At 34.1% G+C, this 20,755-nt stretch overlaps 2 protein-coding genes across 2 annotated transcripts; one reads left to right on the forward strand and one right to left on the reverse strand.

The window, feature by feature from the left end:
* Nucleotides 1–290: 290 nt before the first annotated feature.
* Nucleotides 291–2,572, forward strand: LOC120089511 (homoserine O-acetyltransferase). The gene is made up of 2 exons (XM_039047010.2): nucleotides 291–616; nucleotides 2,138–2,572. Exons 1-2 carry the CDS (start codon nucleotides 401–403, stop codon nucleotides 2,327–2,329), a joined length of 408 nt encoding a protein of 135 aa, XP_038902938.1. The 5' UTR covers nucleotides 291–400; the 3' UTR covers nucleotides 2,330–2,572.
* Nucleotides 2,573–3,178: 606 nt separating this feature from the next.
* LOC120092159 (Molecular chaperone Hsp40/DnaJ family protein) lies at nucleotides 3,179–10,423 on the reverse strand. The gene is made up of 11 exons (XM_039050391.2): nucleotides 9,889–10,423; nucleotides 8,476–8,544; nucleotides 8,112–8,201; nucleotides 7,732–7,853; nucleotides 6,556–6,751; nucleotides 6,166–6,341; nucleotides 5,718–5,847; nucleotides 5,126–5,286; nucleotides 4,598–4,701; nucleotides 3,858–3,960; nucleotides 3,179–3,497 (listed from the first exon to the last, which is right to left on the reverse strand). The coding sequence occupies exons 1-11, from the start codon at nucleotides 10,216–10,218 to the stop codon at nucleotides 3,452–3,454; spliced, it is 1,527 nt and encodes a 508-aa protein (XP_038906319.1). The 5' UTR covers nucleotides 10,219–10,423; the 3' UTR covers nucleotides 3,179–3,451.
* Nucleotides 10,424–20,755: the final 10,332 nt, after the last annotated feature.

Below are 20,755 nucleotides of genomic sequence, written 5' to 3' on the forward strand. Positions count from 1 at the left end.
AAACTATTTATACAAAATAACAAAATTTAATCTTACAGGAACTTCAATGTTAAGATTATTATTTTTTTCATTCTCTATAAATAGTTAAGATTTTTCCATCTAAGAAAATTTCCCAATCTTTCACACGAATATATGATAAAAATTGACAATTTGTTTAAGTTTAGAATTCAATTTCACGAAATTAAAACTTTGAAACCTGAAAACCAATACTCTCGACAAAATTATGAATATTTTTTTTCATTAATTTTCAATTTTTAAATATCTGATTTAATGGAAAAAAGAACCAACCAATCAGACTTTGCGGACGTGGCACGCTGGCGAACAACTAAGTGAACAGAGTGAAAAGAAGCAACGATAATTTCGCGGTGGCCGTTAAAAGAAATCGAAGATAATAGAGAAAATGGCAGCGGCGGTAACGACGACCGGAGCCTTGAAGATCGGCATTCCGGCTCCCGCCAAATCTGAAAAGAAGCCGACGAATTTCGCAAGACTCACAGTTCGCTATCCAAATTGCTTTCTCAATACGCGGCTGAAATTTCCCGCCATTCGAGCACTTGGACAAGGAGGGAATCCGAGCGGCAACGACGACACCGACGCCGGCGGTTTCATTAATCAGGTGTGTATTTTCGTATTGTCTTCTATCTCTCAGTCTATAAGAACTTTCGCTTTGCAAATTGCTGTTTCCACTTGGTAATTCGAGGGATATTATGCTGAATTTAGGCTGAACGAAGGAGAAAATCAATAGGATTAACCACATTTTAGCAGTATTTTGATTGATCTTTGGCTAGATTCTAGAAGTTCCTTCGATTGAATTAGACGACGAAATCTGAAATTGAGTAAATTCTTGTTAGGGTGGGTATGCATTCCTCGTCTTTCGGTTATCAAACCTAGAAAAAGCATGGATTTCATGTTCAAGATGATATATCCAAACCATTCTCAACTTGATATGTATCCAATTCATTTTTAGAAAAGTTCCGTTCAACATTATCATCATCATAATTCAATAATGTCGAAATGATTTTGATCGATAGTTATGGGGTATAATATAAAACAAATGTTTCCAACTCTTATTTTGTGGAGTTACCTTCTGGTTTAATTCAAAAAAATCTAACAAAATCAAATCAAACCAATATCTTCCCCTATCCTGTCAGGGGTCATTTATTTGAATAATTTTACTTCACTTTTAACTCCTCTAGCTACATTTGTGTTTGTTGATAACAAAATCTTTGGCAGAATTCTAGATTACATTGAGTTTTTATGCCTTTCATTTGCTTTTATTCAACCTAGAATCAGATAAAACCCAAATACATTTCGATAACCAAAATACAAGATAAACCAAGTTATTCAAGGTACTTGGACTCTCCCAATCTTGAGATCACACTCAAGCCTTAATTCCCTCACCAAAATATTGCTTATCTTCTTCATTCCCTTTTCTTTCTATTTGAAGTATAACAAACTCCAAATCTAATTTGCTAATATATCTTTAATACTCTAATAACACCCTAATATCGTTCTTATCAGAATCCATGAGGCATCTAAAGATGCTAAAAGTTGGGGAACCAAATTAATTCATTTGGCTACAAGATTTTCTATTACTCTTTCTCCTGCTGCCTTTCTTAGAGAGAAACGAAGCTCTTTTAAGATATGCCTGATACTGACAAGGAAGCCTAAACTTAAACATAATCAGTGTAGAATGTGCAGAAAAATGAAAAGAAAGGAGAATTTCTCTTTGTACTGTTTAATTAAATTACATTTCTGGTTTCCAAACATGATATATTTAGACTATGTAATGACTTCTTCGATAGTTTGATTGAGCTATTAGTAGTAATTTGGTGCTTTCGTAAGTATATGGTTTATGAGATACTGAAAAAACCATGTAATAATAGTATCTCATTCCACAAGTAAGATGTCAAGCTATTCTTCATGTTAACACAAGCAAAGACAAGATTTAGAAGCAGTTTATCTCCCCTACCCTTCTTTCTAATGGTTTAAAAATGTGTTTTCACGTACAACAATTGTTTTAAGCACTTCAAAAATCATTTCATGTAGGTTCTGAATATATCAAAGATGATGATGATGATGATAATGATATTGGCAATATTTACTTTGGTTGCCTCACTTGCTACATACTATGCAGGAGGATGTGCAATTTTTGTTGAAACTGGCGGCAGGGTCCATAGCAGGGGGATGTGGAATAAAATATGGAAGCATAATCTTTCCAGAGATGACCAAACCCAACATTGTACAAGCTCTTATCATGATATCAGCTCCTGTGGTTGTAGCCATATGGCTTTTGATCAACCAAAGTCGTGAAGAGAGACAAAGCTAACAAATCTACTACTTTCATTTTTACAAGATGAATTCCTTTTAAACATCCAAAAGCCTTTTTTTTTTTTCCTATTTTAAAAGAAAAAGAGTTGTAAAAAGAAAATTAGTCCTGTCAAAAGGACTAGAAATTGAGAACAGATGAAGCACTTCTTTATATTTTTGCTATCATGCTTGCTTGATCATTTTCATTGTAGAAATTAATCCTAAAAATAGAAACCACTATTCATATTTCTCGGATTGTCAATGAATTGAGTTATAAGTTTACTTTTCTCCATTTTCAAGTCTATATCTATTTGATCTAAACTATAAAATATCAATACAATGTAAATTTACAACTTCAGTTCTTTTTTTCTAAGTTTAGGTCTATTTAGTAACTAAATTGAAAATGTTTAATTGGTTTATGAACTTTATCTATTAGATATAAAATTGAATTTTATGTCTAACAAAAGCTTAAACTTCTAATTTTGTGATAGGTTTGTCCTTTTTAAAAAAAAAAAAATATTAAATAATCAAACGCCTACTCGATAGAAAATAAAAATACAGAGACATTAAATACAAATTTGAAAGTTAGTAAATCTATTAGAACACTTGTTGAAAGTTTGGAGACTAAATAGACACTTGTTGAAAGTTTAGAGACTAAATAAAAATATTTGAAACGATTAAATTTGTAATTTAACTTTTATCAATAATTAGAACATAATGCAGGATGCATAGATATCTCAATTTCAACTTCAAAATGGACTCTTCTCCATTTTCAGTGGACAACAATATTTCACCAAAATCCCATTCTCAACAAGTCAAAATCATTTTTTTTTCTAACGCTTTGAATTGTTATAAATGAATATGAGTCTGAAATGTAATTCTAATCAATACCATTACCTAATGAGACCAAAAAAAAAAAAAAAAAAAAAAAATCTCAACTTTAAGCAAGTTATGAACATCCACTCTGAGCACAATGGCTTCTCCTGGAAGACGCATGAAGAAAATATCTCAAGAAATTGCCAGATAGTGTCTTTGAGCCATAATTGGGTAGAAGTAGAGAAATAGCGCCAACGAGAATGAACAAGGACTTGTAATGATAGTTTGGTTTCAACCAAAGCTGACGCCAAGCTCGAACGTAAGGCTAAAGGTTATCTTTCAGCCATTGTAGAGCTCCTTTAGCCACAGACCTGCAAGTTCCAAATTTTATAAAATGAAACAGTAAGCTATTGATATTGTATGTAGACATGAGGTTTGAAATGTTAGTAACCACATTTTTTGTTCTCATACCAAATCTCTACAAAGATGGTAATGATTCATTACTATTCATTGCATTGATGGCAAGGAGGCAGTGCACTATCCAAACATGCATTAAGAAGTTCAGAATAATAGAAAACTATTTCAAAATAATCTTTAGAGAATCCCTTGGGGAAAATTTTAGGACAATAGTCTTTGGAGGGCAGCTGTTTAAAATTTAAAAGTAAAACTAGTTCCCCAGTTATAATCAGATTAAAGAAGGTATAATTGAAAGCACAGAAAAGAGATTATACCCAGCAAAATCTTGTACTTTTTTCCATAGATCATTGGAGTCCCCATCATCAGTAGATTCAGTACTATTGGCAACTGTTTTGACCTCATTTTCTGTACTTGTATCTGTAAATGCAATCCATTATAAGGATTCCAATATTGAAACTGTAAATGTAATACCACTAATTCTTGATTCTCATAAAAAAAAAATGTAATTCCACTAATTACAGTCTATGGAAAGGTAAGCCAAAAGGGAGATGAATGACAGCCCTGTTTCTTAACTATTTCGGTTTTACTTTTGTCTTTGAAAATATGTTCCATTTTTTCTTCTTATTCTTCTTCTTTTATCTTTTTGGAGAACTTCATGTTACTATGGTTTTTATCCTTCATAAGAAAATATTTGAATCCTTAGCCAAATTTTCAAAACCAAGACAAGTTTTTAAAAGCTACTTCTTTAGTTGTTTGAATTTTGCAAAACTTCGAAGAAAGTAATAACAAAACAAAGAAAGCCATGGATAGAAATTGCGTTTATAATCTTAATTTAGAAAAAAGAAGGAAAAAAATAATAAAAAAATAAAAAACTCAAACCCAAACCCAAACCCAAATGATTGTCAAACAGGTCCTGAATAATGCACCATGACATTCAAATAATTAATTTTGGGGCTAAACTTTTCTGGCTTTCTTTTTGATAATAATATACACATGGAATTCCTCTATAGGGGATTGGAAAAACATGCAGGGGAGATCAGCGAATATTGCTTACTAGTTGGTTGTGGTTGGGATTTTTGGCGAGTTTTAAAACGGCTCCCAGTCCCAGCAGTGTTGTTCAGTGAAGCAAGTTCTTCAAGCAATTCTCGTTCTTTTTCACTGTAAACAAAAATGGGCATTGTTAATAATTTCTAAAAAGATGAAGGGAAATGAGAAAAGAAACAAAATGAATAACCATTTACAAGTTGAAAAAAATATTTATGTTGTAAAGCATAGTAGTGTAGATATGGTTCACTCTTACCCTAATGATATAAGAAACAAGACTCAAACCAGGCAAATATGCATATCGTGCATGAGATGAATTATATCAAGGCCTGAAGATTCTTCTACCTGGCTTAACTATGAACCCATTTTATAAGTTTAAATGGGAAAGGCATGTCTATTACTCCCTCCAGTTGTCTCTTTTATTTCCAAATTAGAGGTCAAGAACCCATGTCAAATGTTTCCATTGTACCGAAACCAAATGTAAGTTATTTAAGAACACATCCAACAAAATTCTACAACACGTCCTTTATCTTTTTACCTAATACGATTTGGTATGGTTACTTTGATTGTGAATAAGTGGTCGCCTCGAATTGATGGCTTATTCAGTTTTGGAACACCTTTCTTTGCAAGAACAAGAACATCACCAGGCTGAGTACCAGGTGGAATTTGAAGTTCAGCCATTCCTTCAACCGTCTTTACCTGTATAGGCCACATAAAAGGATTGTTAAACACAATCCTTGGACACTAGATCACTTATGCACCAGATAATGAAGTCCTGTCGTGACAAAGCTATTAACTATTCGTTAATCTCACGAAATGAAGGTTGCAACAATTTCTAGCTAGTATATCAAACACTACAAAGAAAAGCTCATAAAGACAGTCTTGCTTGAATGGAAACCATTAGCTTTAAGCATCTCACAATTGAAAGGTATCACAAACATCAATTCACTTGTGCACGCTGCAGGAGGCTGATGCACAGTTCTACGCTGCAAAAAATGACCGCACAACCCATCCAACTATTTACGGAGTTTAATTATAAACTTATAGCTTGAATAGAGATTAAACCCTCTAATTAAACAAATGCAACAAAATGGATCCCAAAAAAAAAAAAAAAAAAATTAAGAGTCCACCTTGACAACAGATCCCATAATGGCGTCCAGATAACTAATAGCTATTGTTGAGTAAAGATTGATGCCATCTCTTTGAATTCCGGGTATCTCTTCAACATCAAGATACACAAAGAGATCTCCCGGAGGGCCCCTGACAAAGAAAAAGACTACATGGCTTACTTGCATGAATGAATAATGGGAACTTGAGAATAAAACCTTGATAGAAAGTCGGGTCATTCCCATTCCTAAAAAATAAAGGAATCTCAAGGCCATGTAAATATATACTGATAATCCATACAAATATTACATTTCAAGGATGCATGAGGACAGCCTAGTGTCTCGCAAGGTTATGAATCAGACACATCTAGCCAAACAGATACTTTTAAGGGAAATAGATTACACACACATTACCCTGAAATATTCTAAAGGAAAAAAAAAAAGTAAATAAAATAAACTCTTAACCTCATACCCTCTGGGTCCAGCATCACCTTCTCCTGCAACTCTTAGGATACTGCCTGCACTTACTCCTGGAGGAACTTTAACCTTGATGTTTTTCTTAACACGGATGCGTCCTTCGCCAGAACACTTCCGACAGAATTCAGATATGACCTCACCATTGCCACCACAATTTGGACAAACAGAGACCTGACACAAGCATTGGAGCAATCTGGCTTTAAACAAATACAAAACGACCCTGATAGTGAAGGGTAGATAAAGCATTCCAATCAAAACTTATCAAACAAAAGCTTCTCGTTGAAAAATAGAATGGAGGATGAAATGTGAACAATTAAGTAGCAAATACAAATTCAATGAATTTTGAAGGACAAGTTCTAAAGCAACGGTGATGTGATGCCTATACCTGGGAAAACAAGCCAAAAGGTGTTTGCTCGGTTCTCATAACCTGTCCTCTCCCTCCACATGTTGAGCATATCCTCATTTTGGAGCCTACCTTTGATCCAGTACCAGAGCAGACTTCACATGTTTCCAGATGGGACAGCTCAAATTCTTTTTCTGATCCAAATATGGCTTCAGAAGATCCTAAATTGATGTCATATCTGGACTCAAAATATTGAGCAGTTATTTAATGTCAATTTAATAAGTTTGGACTACAAAGAAGTAATTTCCTATTGATTGAAGACAGCCAAACAACATGTAAATCAATTGTAGTAGTTATTCGGTCACCTATTTGTTATAATTTTTTTTCTTGTTTTGTATCCAAAATAAATAGTGGTTGTTGAAAAGTTCATGACCACAAAAATTGTGCTAGAATTGTTTGCTTGGCAATAGAGAAATAACAATAACTAAAATGTCTGATGCTGTCAAGGTAGCAAGAATCCCCCTGTTTCAACTTTAAAGTAGAATTTCAAGGAGAAGAGGAAGAAGATGGTGTGATGGCTTTTTCATGTAGATTTTCTTACATGCCCTCAGTATTATGCTACATAATATGTTACTTAATACTAATACACTCTTTCTATGGGCAATCACATGCTTTGCCACAAACATGACAAAATGTCAACCATGGCAGCTACCCAGTTGAAGGCAGTTGTAAGTTCACAGGTTAGAGTAACTTGCCATGCCTCACCTCTTTCCATAGGATTATCTAACTGCGTTTCTAAAAACCTAAGCTAGAGGGAGATCTGAGTAAGAAATCAAGCCAGCAACTATCATAGATACCTGAAAATTTTACAAAATTAATAGCTCGCTGCCTGGACCTTATGAAAGTAGGAAGTGGTGGGAGGGAAAGGCCATTCAAGTTATCATGCCTTGCAAAAATTTACCAAATCTATAAAAGAAATTAAGGTTTTCCTCGGCATGAAGAACCACCATAATGGCATAAACACAAATGCATCTACTTAAATTTATTAACAAATATAACAAATATGGAAATCATGGAAATCATGGAGATCAGCAAAGGTACAAGTAACATTCCCTTAATTGAATCTGACCAATGCAGACATTAAAGGAAATATCACACTACAAAAATAGTAGCAAAAAAAAGTAGTACTTTTCAAGCATTTGTCACGCTGTTACTCACCGTATGTCTTCACCCTTAGTAACAGTACTACTACGACGTGCGCGGAAACCAGTTGGATCCATACCACCAAACCCTCCCATGCTTGGTCCAAAGAATGTCTCAAATAAATCAAATGGATTAGTCTGCAACAATAATATATAGTATAAGGCCCAAAGTTTCTTGATGTGAAAATGCATCAAGCAGGAAGACTACTTCCCTCAGAGAATATAGATGATATAAAATAACAACAATACCATATAAGCACTAGATATTCCTACTGTACTCTTAACACCAGCTTCGCCATATTGATCATACAACCGTATAAGCACTAGAACCTCCTACTGTACTCTTAACACCAATACCATACAGAGAACAGAGATGATATCAAATAGCAAAAATACCGTATAAGCACTAGAACCTCCTACTGTACTCTTAACACCAGCTTCGCCATATTGATCATACAAAGCCCGCTTCTTATCATCTGAAAGAACCTGACAGCATTGTACTTGAATATTATAAGTGTAAATATGGAAGGGTAAAGTGCTTCATCAGCAATCGATGATGCCACAAAATGATGAAACCAACTTTCCGAAATGATAAATTTGGAAGAGATTGTGAACATGGATGGTTAAAGGAAATACATAGATTACATTGCTCGTGAAGACTGAAAATTACACATTTCAGATATACTTGTTACTTGAAATGAAAGTTCTGAAAACATGCACCACATGCATTACGGTTTTTTTTTTTTTTTCTCAATCATACCTCGTAAGCAGCACTGATCTCTTTAAACTTCTCAGTTGCCCCAGGTTCTTTATTGACATCAGGATGATACTTGAGAGAAAGGAGAGAATAAAAAAAAGTCAATATGGCTTGCAAATTTATTAAGAATATATCTAGGCTTAGGTTGTGATTACGGAAGAATCTTAACTACTTCTCTGTTTGGTAAAACTGATTGTAAATGAATCAAGTAAAATTACTTTTTAAAACAAAAATTCATCCACACAATTTTTAGAAAATGTTGCTAAAAGTAAAATCAGATGTCATTTTTTAACAAATATATTTCCCCTGCAACCAAATCGTATATCCTAATTTTTGGGGTTGATTTTACCAATGCAACCATTTTTTCGAAAAGGAATATATATATATATATATATATATATATATGCTACTCAATTTTTAAAAAATCAGTTCTAAATTGGTGTTTGGTAAATTTGATATAATAACTAAAATATACCTATTAAAATTTATATATATATATAGTTATTTAAAATAATATATGCTTTCAACTCATTGAGATAAAATGAAAGTATACCAGAACAAAAATTCAACCAAGAGAAAGGAAGCACAGAAGGAACATGAAATCTGACCATGGACCACAGCTCCCGTGAACTCGCATCCGGAGAATGTGATCCAGGTTGAACAATCACTTGGTTATGATATAATAAAGTGTTTTTGAAAAAAACTCATTTTTATTTAAAAATTTTGATAAAAAGTACTTTAAATGTGTCTCATGAGTGGTTGCCAAACACTCAAATTTGTTCCAAAATGATTTATTTATTAAATTAAATACTTGAAAATGTATTCACAAAGAATTTGGTTGGATGAGATATATACTAGTACTAGATATATAAAATTTGTTAAGGAGTGACATCTGATTCTAATTTTAACAGCTAGGGAATCGATTTTAAAAACTGTTTTACTAGATTCGTTCACAAATAGTTTTAAACATACCAAACCAGTTAAGATTCTTTCATAATCACTCTTGAGAATCTATCCCTAACGCGGCCTTAGAATAATAGAGTTATAGGATTCACAAATTTCACTGGCATTGAGCTTATTCAAAATTTTAATTCGCAAGCACCAAACAAGAGTAAATACAGCCTGCCGTCCACAAATACAATATTCATGCCTCATGGATTTCTCACAATCTACAGTAATAGTTTTTATTATTAATATTTAAAAAGAATCGTCAGTTAATATTGAGAGTAAAGTAGTAGACTCATCAGTGATTGGGCAATACACGAAGAAGCTCAAAGATTGCATTGGGGGCTTAAACAAACAGAAGCCCTTTTCAGAGAATTTCATTTCCCTACAGATAAACTTCTCAAGCAACTAATCTCCAGTTTGATCACGATTACCAAATTACACACACAAAAGAATGAACAAATTCCGTACCTGACGAGCCAATTTCCGATAAGCAGCCTTAATTTCCTTGCTATTAGCAGATTTGGGGACCCCGAGAGTGGCATAATAGTCCCCAGAAGCACTAACTATAATTCCTAGGCGTCGTCTCGAAGAGACCCTTTTAATAAATTGGGAATTAGGAGAAGAAGGAGAAGAATTGAAGGAATAAGAATGTGCAGAGAGGAAGTTTTTGTGGAACCTGAGATGGGTTCCACCATGGAAGAAGGAAGAAGATGAAGCGGAAGAAGAAGAAGCAGAGAAACGCTCACAAGGGGAAAAGGTGAGGGGAGATGGAAGAAGAGAAAGAGATGAAGCGGCCATTAAAGGCAGTAGAAAGGAAATGGGTTTGATGAGGGTGCTAAATTGAGGGGAAATGGCTTGGATTGTTCATAGTTTTGGTGGGAAATTTTACGTTCGCTTTGGAACTGTGGACGATAGAGAGAATCAGCAGTAGAGGACGGGGATCGAAAGATGTGGTCTGATTTTTCTTATTACCACGTAATGCAACTCTTTTAATTTTGTTTATGCTACTGATGACATTTTAGGTCTTTTTCTTTTTTTCTTTTTCTTTTTCTTTTTCTTTCTTTTTTTTTTAATTTTTTATTCTTATTTCATATATTTATAAAGTTAAACTTCTTTTTGGGGAAAACCAACAAACACCCACAGTAGAAACAAGAGGCTCAAACCAAGCAGTGTAAGAAGACTAGAATAGAGATAGAAACTATCTCTTCCCAGTACCTTGAAGCCAAAAAAATGGGAGGGGATATTATTCATACAACGAATTGATCACTATTAGCCCATGTTTCAATGTTGGATTTAGTGTCCTAAATCTCATTTACCTTGTTGTAAATATAAATTATTTATTTAATAAAATAAAATAAAAAATCGTTTGACCTTTATATAGCACTAAATCAATCTAAAGCACTAAATCATTATTCCTACTTAAGCAGGTGGTTAAGGAAATTAACTAAGAAAAAGTTAAATCCTATGTTGAAGTGGAAATTTCTAGGCATTGAATAGATTTTTCTTGAGTAGTTTTGAGTTAAGCTTAAATTGATGAAAAATTGACTAAGTGTTGGATTAGACATTACCATGCGTTAACCATAAGATCTTGGAGAGATTATTAGAGATTATTTGGGTCAAGGGAGAAGTGAGGTGGGAGGTAAATGTGAACCCCGAATCCTAAATTTTCTGTGGTGAGTAGGTTGATGTGGAAACTAGTGTGCAATGGTAGAGAAAAGAGTAGAGATTTGAAGAAAAGAGGAAATTTGGAAGTTTAACTTTTGGGGAAAAAACTTGGAAATTTGGCTAAGTATAGAATTTGGTGTATTGATGCGTTGGATGCATTGGATGATGGATGTGTTGGATGTGTTGGATGATGGATGCGTTGGTGAAGGAAGGAAAATGGAAGTGATGCATTGGAAGGTTGGATGGCACAAGGTAGGCGAGGACACGGGCAAGGCATTCGGCATGCGTCAAGCGCTCATGCACAGCGCACAGCCAATGCGTCGAGTAGGCCAAGCACTGCCAAATGCCCAGCCATGCGTCGAGCAGCCTCAGTCAGACGCCCAGCCATGCGTCGAAGCGCCCCGGCCAAACTGCCAAGCGATGTGTCGATGCCATGCACCGAGCGCCCCTGCCCATGCGTCGAGCGGCCAACCTATGCAGCGAGCGCCCTGTCGAACAGCCATGCCTATGCGTAGAAGCATCAATGCAACCGAGCATGCCCATGCGGCCGAGCAAGCCTGTAAGCGATGGCCAGCGCCTATGTAGCATGCTCATGCGTCGAGCGGCTAGCGCCTATGCCAAGCACCATGCGCCCATGCCGAGCAAGCCTTGCGGTAGTACCTAGTGAGCCATGCGTCAAGGATAAGCAGCCACCCTATGCGTTGGTAATGGATGGCTCTTACGATGGCTAAGTTGGAATGCGATAGTAGTAAGTTGGCTTACTATGCGTTGATTAGAGGCTATGCGTTGATTATGGACTATGCGTTGAACATCCAAGAGTTGGACGCATATAAAGGATGAGATCACCTAGAAAACGTCATCAAATCATGTGTCTTCTTAGGAGGAAGCCTTAAGACTTAAGAATTTAAGGTGGTTACATCAGATTGGAAGCTCATGTGTTGGCTATATAGGAGAAGGACACTTAGATTGCGCTGATGCAAGATTACGTCGATGGTGTAAGGAAGAGACACTTGGTCATGCGGCCAAGTAGGAGGCGTCGGCCATGGAGCAATCTTGGACTCCTATAAATAGAGCCAAGGACTTCAGATGAAAACTCAAATTCTCTTCAAAGGACATAAAGAAGAGTGTGTAAGGACTAAGTGGGAGAAGACCATGCATTGGTCAAGAAGTTCCAAGGGGGGAGATGTTGTCGAGCAGAAAAGACAGGAAGCAGCACCAACTTGGAATGAGGAGTTCTCCCATAATGCTCGTGAGTTTGATGTGATTCTAAATCCACCTGAAAGCTATGGAAGTCTAGTTTTCATGATGGGGCTGCCGGAGAAGAAGCTCCAAGGAATCGGGCTGGAGAATGAGGAAAAGACAGAAGGGTCGAGCTATTAGGTAAGCTGGGCTAGTCTTGATTTTTTTGAAGATTTCAGCTAAACCACGATGAGTTCTAAGCTAAGATTTTATGGTAAGCTTTCTGAGACATTTTCTGCAGAAGGAAGTATATTAAAATAAGGTTTGGAACTATGAGTAATCTGAAGTTGAATCTAGATTTTAGGGTTCAAAAAGGAGCCTGAGGTGACAAAGGAACTTCTAGAGAGAAAGGTTCCTAAACGATCAAGGTGAATGACTAAAATATTTAAAATGTTTTAAGAAACCATGTGCTAAAGAAAGATATTTTAGATAAAGACATGTTTTCTAAGTTTTATTAAAGAAAGTCATTGTATGACTAGTTTTACTTGAAACTCGATACCGAAAGACATTTGAGAAGGTATCTGAGTAGCTCAATACTGAAGGACACAGTTAAGAAGGTATCCGAAAAAAAGTACCCAAGTGTGGGGTAGTTCTTTTGATAAAAATCAGTTTTCTGGTCACTCACTGGGCTTTATAGCTCATGCTTTCCAAATGTTTTTCTTTTTTTTTTCCCAGGTAGCGGAAGGTGAAGAGTTCCAGGGTGTTGCTAAGGTCAAGGTCTGTCACGTGCCATAGTTACACTCCCGGAGGGTTTTACAGTTGTTGTTGTAACTTGTAATTAAGTCTTGGAGTTGTATAAATGTTACAGTGTTGTAATAAAATGGGTCTACTTAATCAGTTGACTGTTCAATTTGTTCATTGGTATCAGAGTTATTTTTCGCAAGAGTTATCAGGCAGTAAGTGTCAACAAAAGGGTTGATAACTGCTGCGGTCACGCCCTTTCCTAGGCTAAGAGGGTAGTTTGGGGCGGGATGTGACAAGTAATGACCTAAAAATTATCAATATATGATTAAGATTATACACAATATGATCCATATTGTTCATGTGGAGACATGTGAGTGAAGTATCTTATATAAAGAGTTGAGTGGAGTATCCACCTTAATTCTGAGTAAGTTGTGACAGGAACACAATTACACAAATGGAAAAGTAGTGCTCCCTTAATAGTATGGAATTCACTCTAGTAGATAAATTGCTCTGTCTTGAATAATGAGGTGGGTCCCACCTCAGTGGCATCTAAGAAGACCCAGTTGTAGTTACGTGTTGATTGGTTATATTCAATGGACACAGTGCGAGCTTCTAATCTGTAGGTCTAGGTCCCCTTCTTAGCTCAATAAGGATTAGTCATTTTTTGGAAAAATTTGAATTGTTCAAATTATTTATAGGAATTTGAGTAATCAATTATATTAATATGATAAATTAATATAATATGTGATGTATATCGATGCATTATTGTATATAGTTAATTATAAATATGATTTATAATTAGAACTATATAATATGGAGAGAAATATTTAAATATGATTTAAATGTTTTAAATGGATTTTATTCTATAGATTAATATTTAATATGAATCCGATTCATATTAAAACTATAGGTTAAAAGAGGAGGTTGCATTATGATGTGATTATAAATGCATATAATATGGTTACTAATAGTTAGATTAACCATATTATTAATATTATATTAATATTATTATTTAATATTAATTATATTAAATAAAATAGCTCCTGATTCATAGAGTTATTTTCTACATAATGTGGGAAGGTAACTCCCTCCCTTTCTCCTCCCTCTTCATCTTTTCGTGAAACACAAAGAAAGATTAGACTCTTTGATTGTTTTGTTTTTTTTTTTTTTTTTTGTTCTCACTCTCTCACAAAAAATTTTCCTCAACCAAAATTCAAGAAGACCACACACTCATTTTTGTGTCGGGAGAGTAGTAAGGACTCCATATTGGTGGTGTTCTTATTTAGTAGAACAATTGTTGGGATTTGCACATAAGGTTTGATCGTGACCTTAGAAGGAGAACTTCGTGAAGATTTGGATTTTTTACAAAGGTATTAATCCCTTCATCTATATTTTTCTAACTGAAAAAAAAAAAAAAATCTCTATACTTAGCCTAAATTAGGTATCTGTAAAATCAATTTTGATTTTTCTCAATCCCAATTTAAAGACAGAACAATAATTCACTTCTGCATTAGGATTCAATCCCTTAAATTGGAATTAGAGCCAATGGATTGTCTTTGATTTGGTTTTAGGATATGAATTTTGATTTTGATGGGTATTCTTTTTGTACTGTCTTCATATAATGAATGCTATATTTTTCATTTGGGATTTTTAGCTCAATAAATGTTTACAATATTTTGCATTTAGATTCGTATTGCTTTTGATTTGATCAATTTGTAAGGGTCCATGTGTTTTGGGCATTTTTTTTAAGCAGTCGAGTCTATAATATAAGCCCATGACATTTGTGGTTGATGATGCTACGAAGAACGCTAGAAAACAAAGGTTTTTTGCTGCAGGTATTATGTTTCTAGGGTTGTGACGCTGCGATGCGGGGTGAAGGCATGAACTTCATGTAGCATAGCGACATTGTGCCCTAGCATTGCAACGCTACGTTTCGAGGCAGATGTACAAAATTTCCATAGCGTCGCGATGTTTCCCTAGCATTGCAATGCTACGTCCGTTTAAGGTCAGGTGCGCGCACGTGGAGGTTCTCAATTCGAAGCCTGCAACTGTCGTTTTTCCTTTTATTTTGATGTCATTTTTTTAATAAATTAATATAATTCGATTATATTAATTTAATTATTTTATTAAAGTGGCAAATATCGGTCTATTAATGTCTTTTATATAGTTTAATGCGCATGTGATGTACATTTAAATTATATAATTTATATGTTGTATATTGTATGTCATATAGATTTAAAATCTCACCATAGGTTCAACATAATCATACATCATATTTAAATATAAATGTTATTTTTAAAATTTAGGTTATTCCTAAAGTATGCACATGCATGATGTATATCATATAGTATGCATGTATATAATGTAATTGTTATATTATTTCTTTTAATGTATGATTAAAAGCATGTTTATTATATAGTTCATTAATAGTTTAATATAAGTATTATATTATGATAATTAATGAAAAAGGAGATGTGTGTAGCATGACATTACTTAGATGAATATAATCATTATATTCTTTTAATGTCATTAGTATGCACATTATATGTTTTATAATTCATTCATTTATAAGAGTTATTTAGTTAATGAATTAGAAATTAAAATCTATAACCAAAGTTGCATGAAAATATAGGTTAAATTAATTTTAAACGGTTTAAAATTAATTTCACATAGACCTATGTTTAAAAATAGGTTAATCTTTTGCTTTTCCTTTTAATAGAATTAATTTGACTAATAGAAGATTAATTTTATAAAATAATTATCTATAAGGGACCTTTGTCTTAGGACAATTCTATTCAGGCTGGAGTTTTTAAGCTGACAAAAATGGAACATCCTTACCTGAAAACTAACCTAGAAGATCAATTAGGCAAATATTTTATAAGCGTGCAATAAATGATTTGATTTTTATTAAAATGGTTAATAAATCAAATCATATATTGTCCCACTATTCAATATAAACTTATATTGAGCAAATTAAATATGACTTAGTTAAATTAATTAGTCGAATATATCTAAATTAATAAACCCTAGGTTCTAAAATATTTAGTGGGAGGAAAAAGAGATATATATGATATGTCAATTTTTCCACCCACGTTCTCCCTAAAATTTCACACCTTGAGATCTATACTCGACCTCGTGGTGTCCTAGATGCACCCTCCCTTAGGAAGGTATTTGCATAGATCAATATCAAGGTGAATGGAGAGAGTGTTTATAATAAGTGGGAAAAAGACGTGTGTTAACACATCCTACGGTCTCCTTCATTAGTTTGCAATGTTTTTCCATGCTTAGCCTCGTGGTGTCCTGGGAGCGTCCCCCTTAGGAAGGTGTTTGCATGGGAAGGGACAGAGCAAACATCAGAAAGGGATAAGATCACTACAATTAATTACACTAGTTATGTTCTTCCCTAAGACAAACTAATTGGGATGGAACTATAGGATTGAAAATGAAGGGTTACACTTATAAGAAAATATTAAGAGGTTAATGATTTCTTGACCAAATCAATGGTAATTAAATTTTATAAGAATAAGAGTTATTCTGGTGTAATATTTAATTAGGAATGTTTCAATTCAGTGAAGGAATAGTTGTACACCTTGAGATGACATTTAATCTAAATCACTAAATTATCATTGCAAAATTAAATGGTCTTAGGGTTCATTTATAATTTTGCTAAATTGATTGGATTAAAATGAGTTTTTACTTGTATATCTAATATAGATAATTTGTTTTGAATCAACATCGTCTAAATCATGACTAATGTTGTTATTTCTTGGCTTGGTACCGATAAATTAACTAGGAAAAACTATGCAACTTGAAAAAATACGATTAATACAATCCTGGTCATCGACGATCTCAAATTCGTCCTAACGGAGGAATATCTTCCAGTTCCTAGACCCGCTGCTTCACGAAACGTTTATGAAGCCTATGACAAATGAACTAAAGCCAATGATAAGGCCAAGTCTATGTTTTGGCAAGTTTAACTGAAGTCTTGGCCAAAAAGCATGAGATCACGATCACTGCATGTGAGATCATGGAGTCATTACATGGGATGTTTGGCCAATCGGTTACACATCTCAAGCATGATGCTCTGAAGTACATCTTCAACACTGAATGAACGAGGAATCGTCTGTTAGGGAGGATGTCCTTAACATGATAGTCTACATCAATGTGGTTGAATGAACGGGGTTATCATAGACGAGTCTAGCCAGATAAGCTTTATTCTAGAAACTCTTCCAAACAGTTACCTTCAGTTACCCAGAAATGTTGTCATCAACAAAATTGAATATACCACCATTCTCAATGAGTAGCAAACTTACGAGTCCTTGATGAAAGTCAGAGGACAACACGATGAGGTAATTGTTGCCAGTTCCTTGAAAATTTCCCTCAAGGATTCTACCTCTAGGACTAAGTCCATGCCTTCATCCTCTGGCTTTAAGAAATGGAAGAAGAAGAAAGGTGGTAAGGGAAAGAATAAAGTTACCCCACCTGTTACTGCCCAAAAGGGCAAAAAGGTCAAGATTATAAAGGGAATCTGTTTTCATTATAACTAAGATGGGCACTGGAAACGTAACTGCCCAAAGTACTTGGCCGAAAAGAAGAAGAAAATGAAGGTAAATATGATTTACTTGTTTTGAAAACTTTTTTAGTGGAACATGACGATTTCGCCTGAATACTTGATTTAGAAGCCACTAACCATGTTTGTAATTCTTTACATGAAACTAGTTTCTAGCAGCATCTGAAGGCTGAAGACATGACTCTGCGGGTTAGAACAGGGCAGATCATCTCAACGGTTGCAGCTGGGAGCCTAAATTTATGTTTTGATTTAAAATTATGTTCCTCATTTTAAAAGGAATTTAATTTTAGAATCTTGTTTGTTGGAACACAATTATAATATATCATTTGTTTGCAATAAAGTATTTGTCTCAAAGAGTGGTATTAATAGATGTTCACCAATAAACGAAAACAACTTATATGTGCTAAGACCCTTAGCATCTAAAATACTCCATAACGTTGAAATGTTCAACACTGCAACTACATAAGACAAAAGATTTAAAGTTCTCCAAAGAAAATGTCTATCTTTATACCTAAGACTAGGTCACCCAAATCTCATAGGGATTGAGAGATTTGTCAAGAATGGACTTCTAAAAGAGTTAGAAGAAAATTCCTTGCATGTATTTGAATCTTGTCTAGAAGGTAAAATGACTAAGTGGCCTTTTACTAGAAAAGGTGACAGAGCCAAAGAACCTTTGGAACTTGTACATTAAGACCTCTGTGATCTGATGAATATTAAGATAAGATGAGGGTTTGAATATTTCATCAATTTTGTAGATCATTATTCAATATATGGGTATGTTTACCTAATACAACACAAGTCTGATGCTATTGAAAATTTCAAGAAGTACAAGGATGAAGTTGAAAATTTATTAGGTAAAAAAATCAAAACATTTTGATCTGATCAATGTGGAAAGTATATGGATATGGGATTCCAAAATTATTTGATAGAATATGGAATCATATTGCAACTCTCAGCATCAGGTACACCTCAATAAAATGGTGTATCTAAAAGGAGAAATAGAACCCTGTTAGACACGGTTCAATCAATAATGAGTTATGCCTCTCTACCTAACTCGTTCTGGGTTATGCAGAGGAGACTGCAGCCTATCTATTCAATCAAGTTCCATTAAAAAGTGTTTTTGGAACACCTTTTGAGATATGGAGAGGTCGTAAAAGTAGTTTATGACATCTCAGGATTTGGGGGTGTCCAGCCCATGTGCTAGTTACTAACCCAAAAAAATTGGAGCCATGTTCAAAGTTGTGCCCTTCTGTAGAATACTAAAAAAAAACGATAGGTGGTCTCTTTTATGATCCAAAAGAGAATAAAGTATTTGTATCAACAAATACTACTTTCCTAGAGGAAAACCACATTAAGAAGCATAAATCAAGAAGTAAAATTGTATTAAAGGAGCTTTTCAAAGAATCTACTGAATCTTCAACAAGGGTTGCTGAAGAACCAAGCATTTCAACAAGAGTTGTTAATGTTGCTTCATCTAAACATACACATCCTCCTCAAGAGTTGAGGGACACTCTATTAAAGCCTAGTAGCTATACTCTCCTCATTGTAGATATACTTTTGCCCACTTGATTTAACCATGATTAGTAAGTCGATCATTCACATGTTATTCGTAATTATAGCTGGATCAAAATTACCATTTTATCCCTATAATTACATCTTGCTCTTTAAGTCCCACTAATCCTTTAATGTGTTGGGATTGTTGTCCTAAATTTCTTGTAATCTCGTAGTTTGTAAACTTTGTATAAACATATTGCTGTTAATAAAATAAGTGTTATTTTATAAGCATATACTCAATCAATAAACTAAGATCTGAGGTTATTTCATGTAATTTAAACAAGTATGTAGGGACATACAAGTGGATGTTGTTTAAATAATAACCTAAACAGTCTATAGTAAATGGATAAGGTTGGGTACCTTATCTTGGTGACACTACGGATGCCTGCTTTGTAAGTGTTACAAGTATTGTAAAGTGCTACAAATGATATGATCCTGATCATTCATGTGAAGATATGTGAGCTGGGACATCCTATACAAAGATTTTGTATAAGACCAGACCACGAAATAATTAGTCTCTTTATATAACGTCGTTAATAGTAGAGACTTATATTTCACTAGGATGACCATAGGTGACATGACCTGAATCCTAAGTGAGTTGTGAACTCCTGCTCATGAAGGCGGTCCTTTGATTTGTATGGGTGAGAATGATTGCCAACTCAACAAGGCTATCATTTTGGGGATTCGTCTGACTAGGGAGCTGGGAACATAGCTACACGAGACGGAATTAACTCCTTCCTTGATGCAAGGGCAAGTAGATAAATTACTCTCTTAAGAGTTGATTCCGAATCTTAAACATAGTAGGTCACACCCTTTCCTGACCCGAGAGGGACTTGGTCATAGTTGGACTATGACTTATTTCTCATTAAAGAGATCAGTAGTACTTAAGGAGTTAGATGTAACTAGTGGGGCAAAACAGTAATTTTGGCCCAACTGTGCTTATGAGCAATTTGTGAGGGTCATCGCACTATTGATTGGTTATATCCAATGAACACATAAATTTATCTGTATTGCGAGGAGTGCAGCTGTCGGTCTTTAGTGGAGCGAGCGGCAGTTAATGGATGTTGGGTAATTTAATTAAAGAGTTTGATTAATTATCTGAGTATCGTTGAAGCTTCAATCTACAGGTCCATAAGGTCCCCTCTGCAGTTCAACATAGATTTAGTTGAGAATTAATTTTGGATTAATTTGAAGTGTTCAAATTAATTGAGGAAATTAATTATATATGATATAATTAATTAAATTGATTATATATGTGATATAATTAATATAATATTTTTGATACATTATAATTTAAGGTAATATGAGAGAAATTTGAATATGATTCAATTACTAATTATATGAATGAGATTCATGTAATTAAATTTAATATATATATAATTTATATTGAGAGGAATTAAATATTTGGATATGATCCAAATATCAATTATTGGGATGAGATTCATATAAGTGAATTTAATATAAATTGGATTTATATTAAATGTCATGTATTGTTGAGAGAAAATAAAATCTATAGGTTATGTTGTATTTGATGCAATATAAAACTATAGGTTATATGTTATATTTGATATAACATATAGTGTATATATATAATAAAGTAGTTATTATATATATATATATATA

The sequence above is a fragment of the Benincasa hispida genome, chromosome 1 (assembly GCF_027475165.1).
Source record: "Benincasa hispida cultivar pf3 chromosome 1, pf3_genome.v1.1, whole genome shotgun sequence".
Classification (NCBI taxonomy): Eukaryota; Viridiplantae; Streptophyta; class Magnoliopsida; order Cucurbitales; family Cucurbitaceae; genus Benincasa; species Benincasa hispida.

Excerpts from the sequence above, each read along its gene's own strand:
- LOC120089511 (XM_039047010.2), top strand. The coding sequence starts at position 401 with ATGGCAGCGGCGGTAACGACGACCGGAGCCTTGAAGATCGGCATTCCG. Across the intron at positions 617-2,137 it reads CCGGCGGTTTCATTAATCAG|GAGGATGTGCAATTTTTGTT; the intron begins GTGTGTATTTTC and ends CATACTATGCAG.
- LOC120092159 (XM_039050391.2), bottom strand. The coding sequence starts at position 10,218 with ATGGCCGCTTCATCTCTTTCTCTTCTTCCATCTCCCCTCACCTTTTCC. Across the intron at positions 6,342-6,555 it reads CTTTTGGCTTGTTTTCCCAG|GTCTCTGTTTGTCCAAATTG; the intron begins GTATAGGCATCA and ends TGCTTGTGTCAG. Across the intron at positions 4,702-5,125 it reads ACCATACCAAATCGTATTAG|TGAAAAAGAACGAGAATTGC; the intron begins GTAAAAAGATAA and ends TTTTGTTTACAG.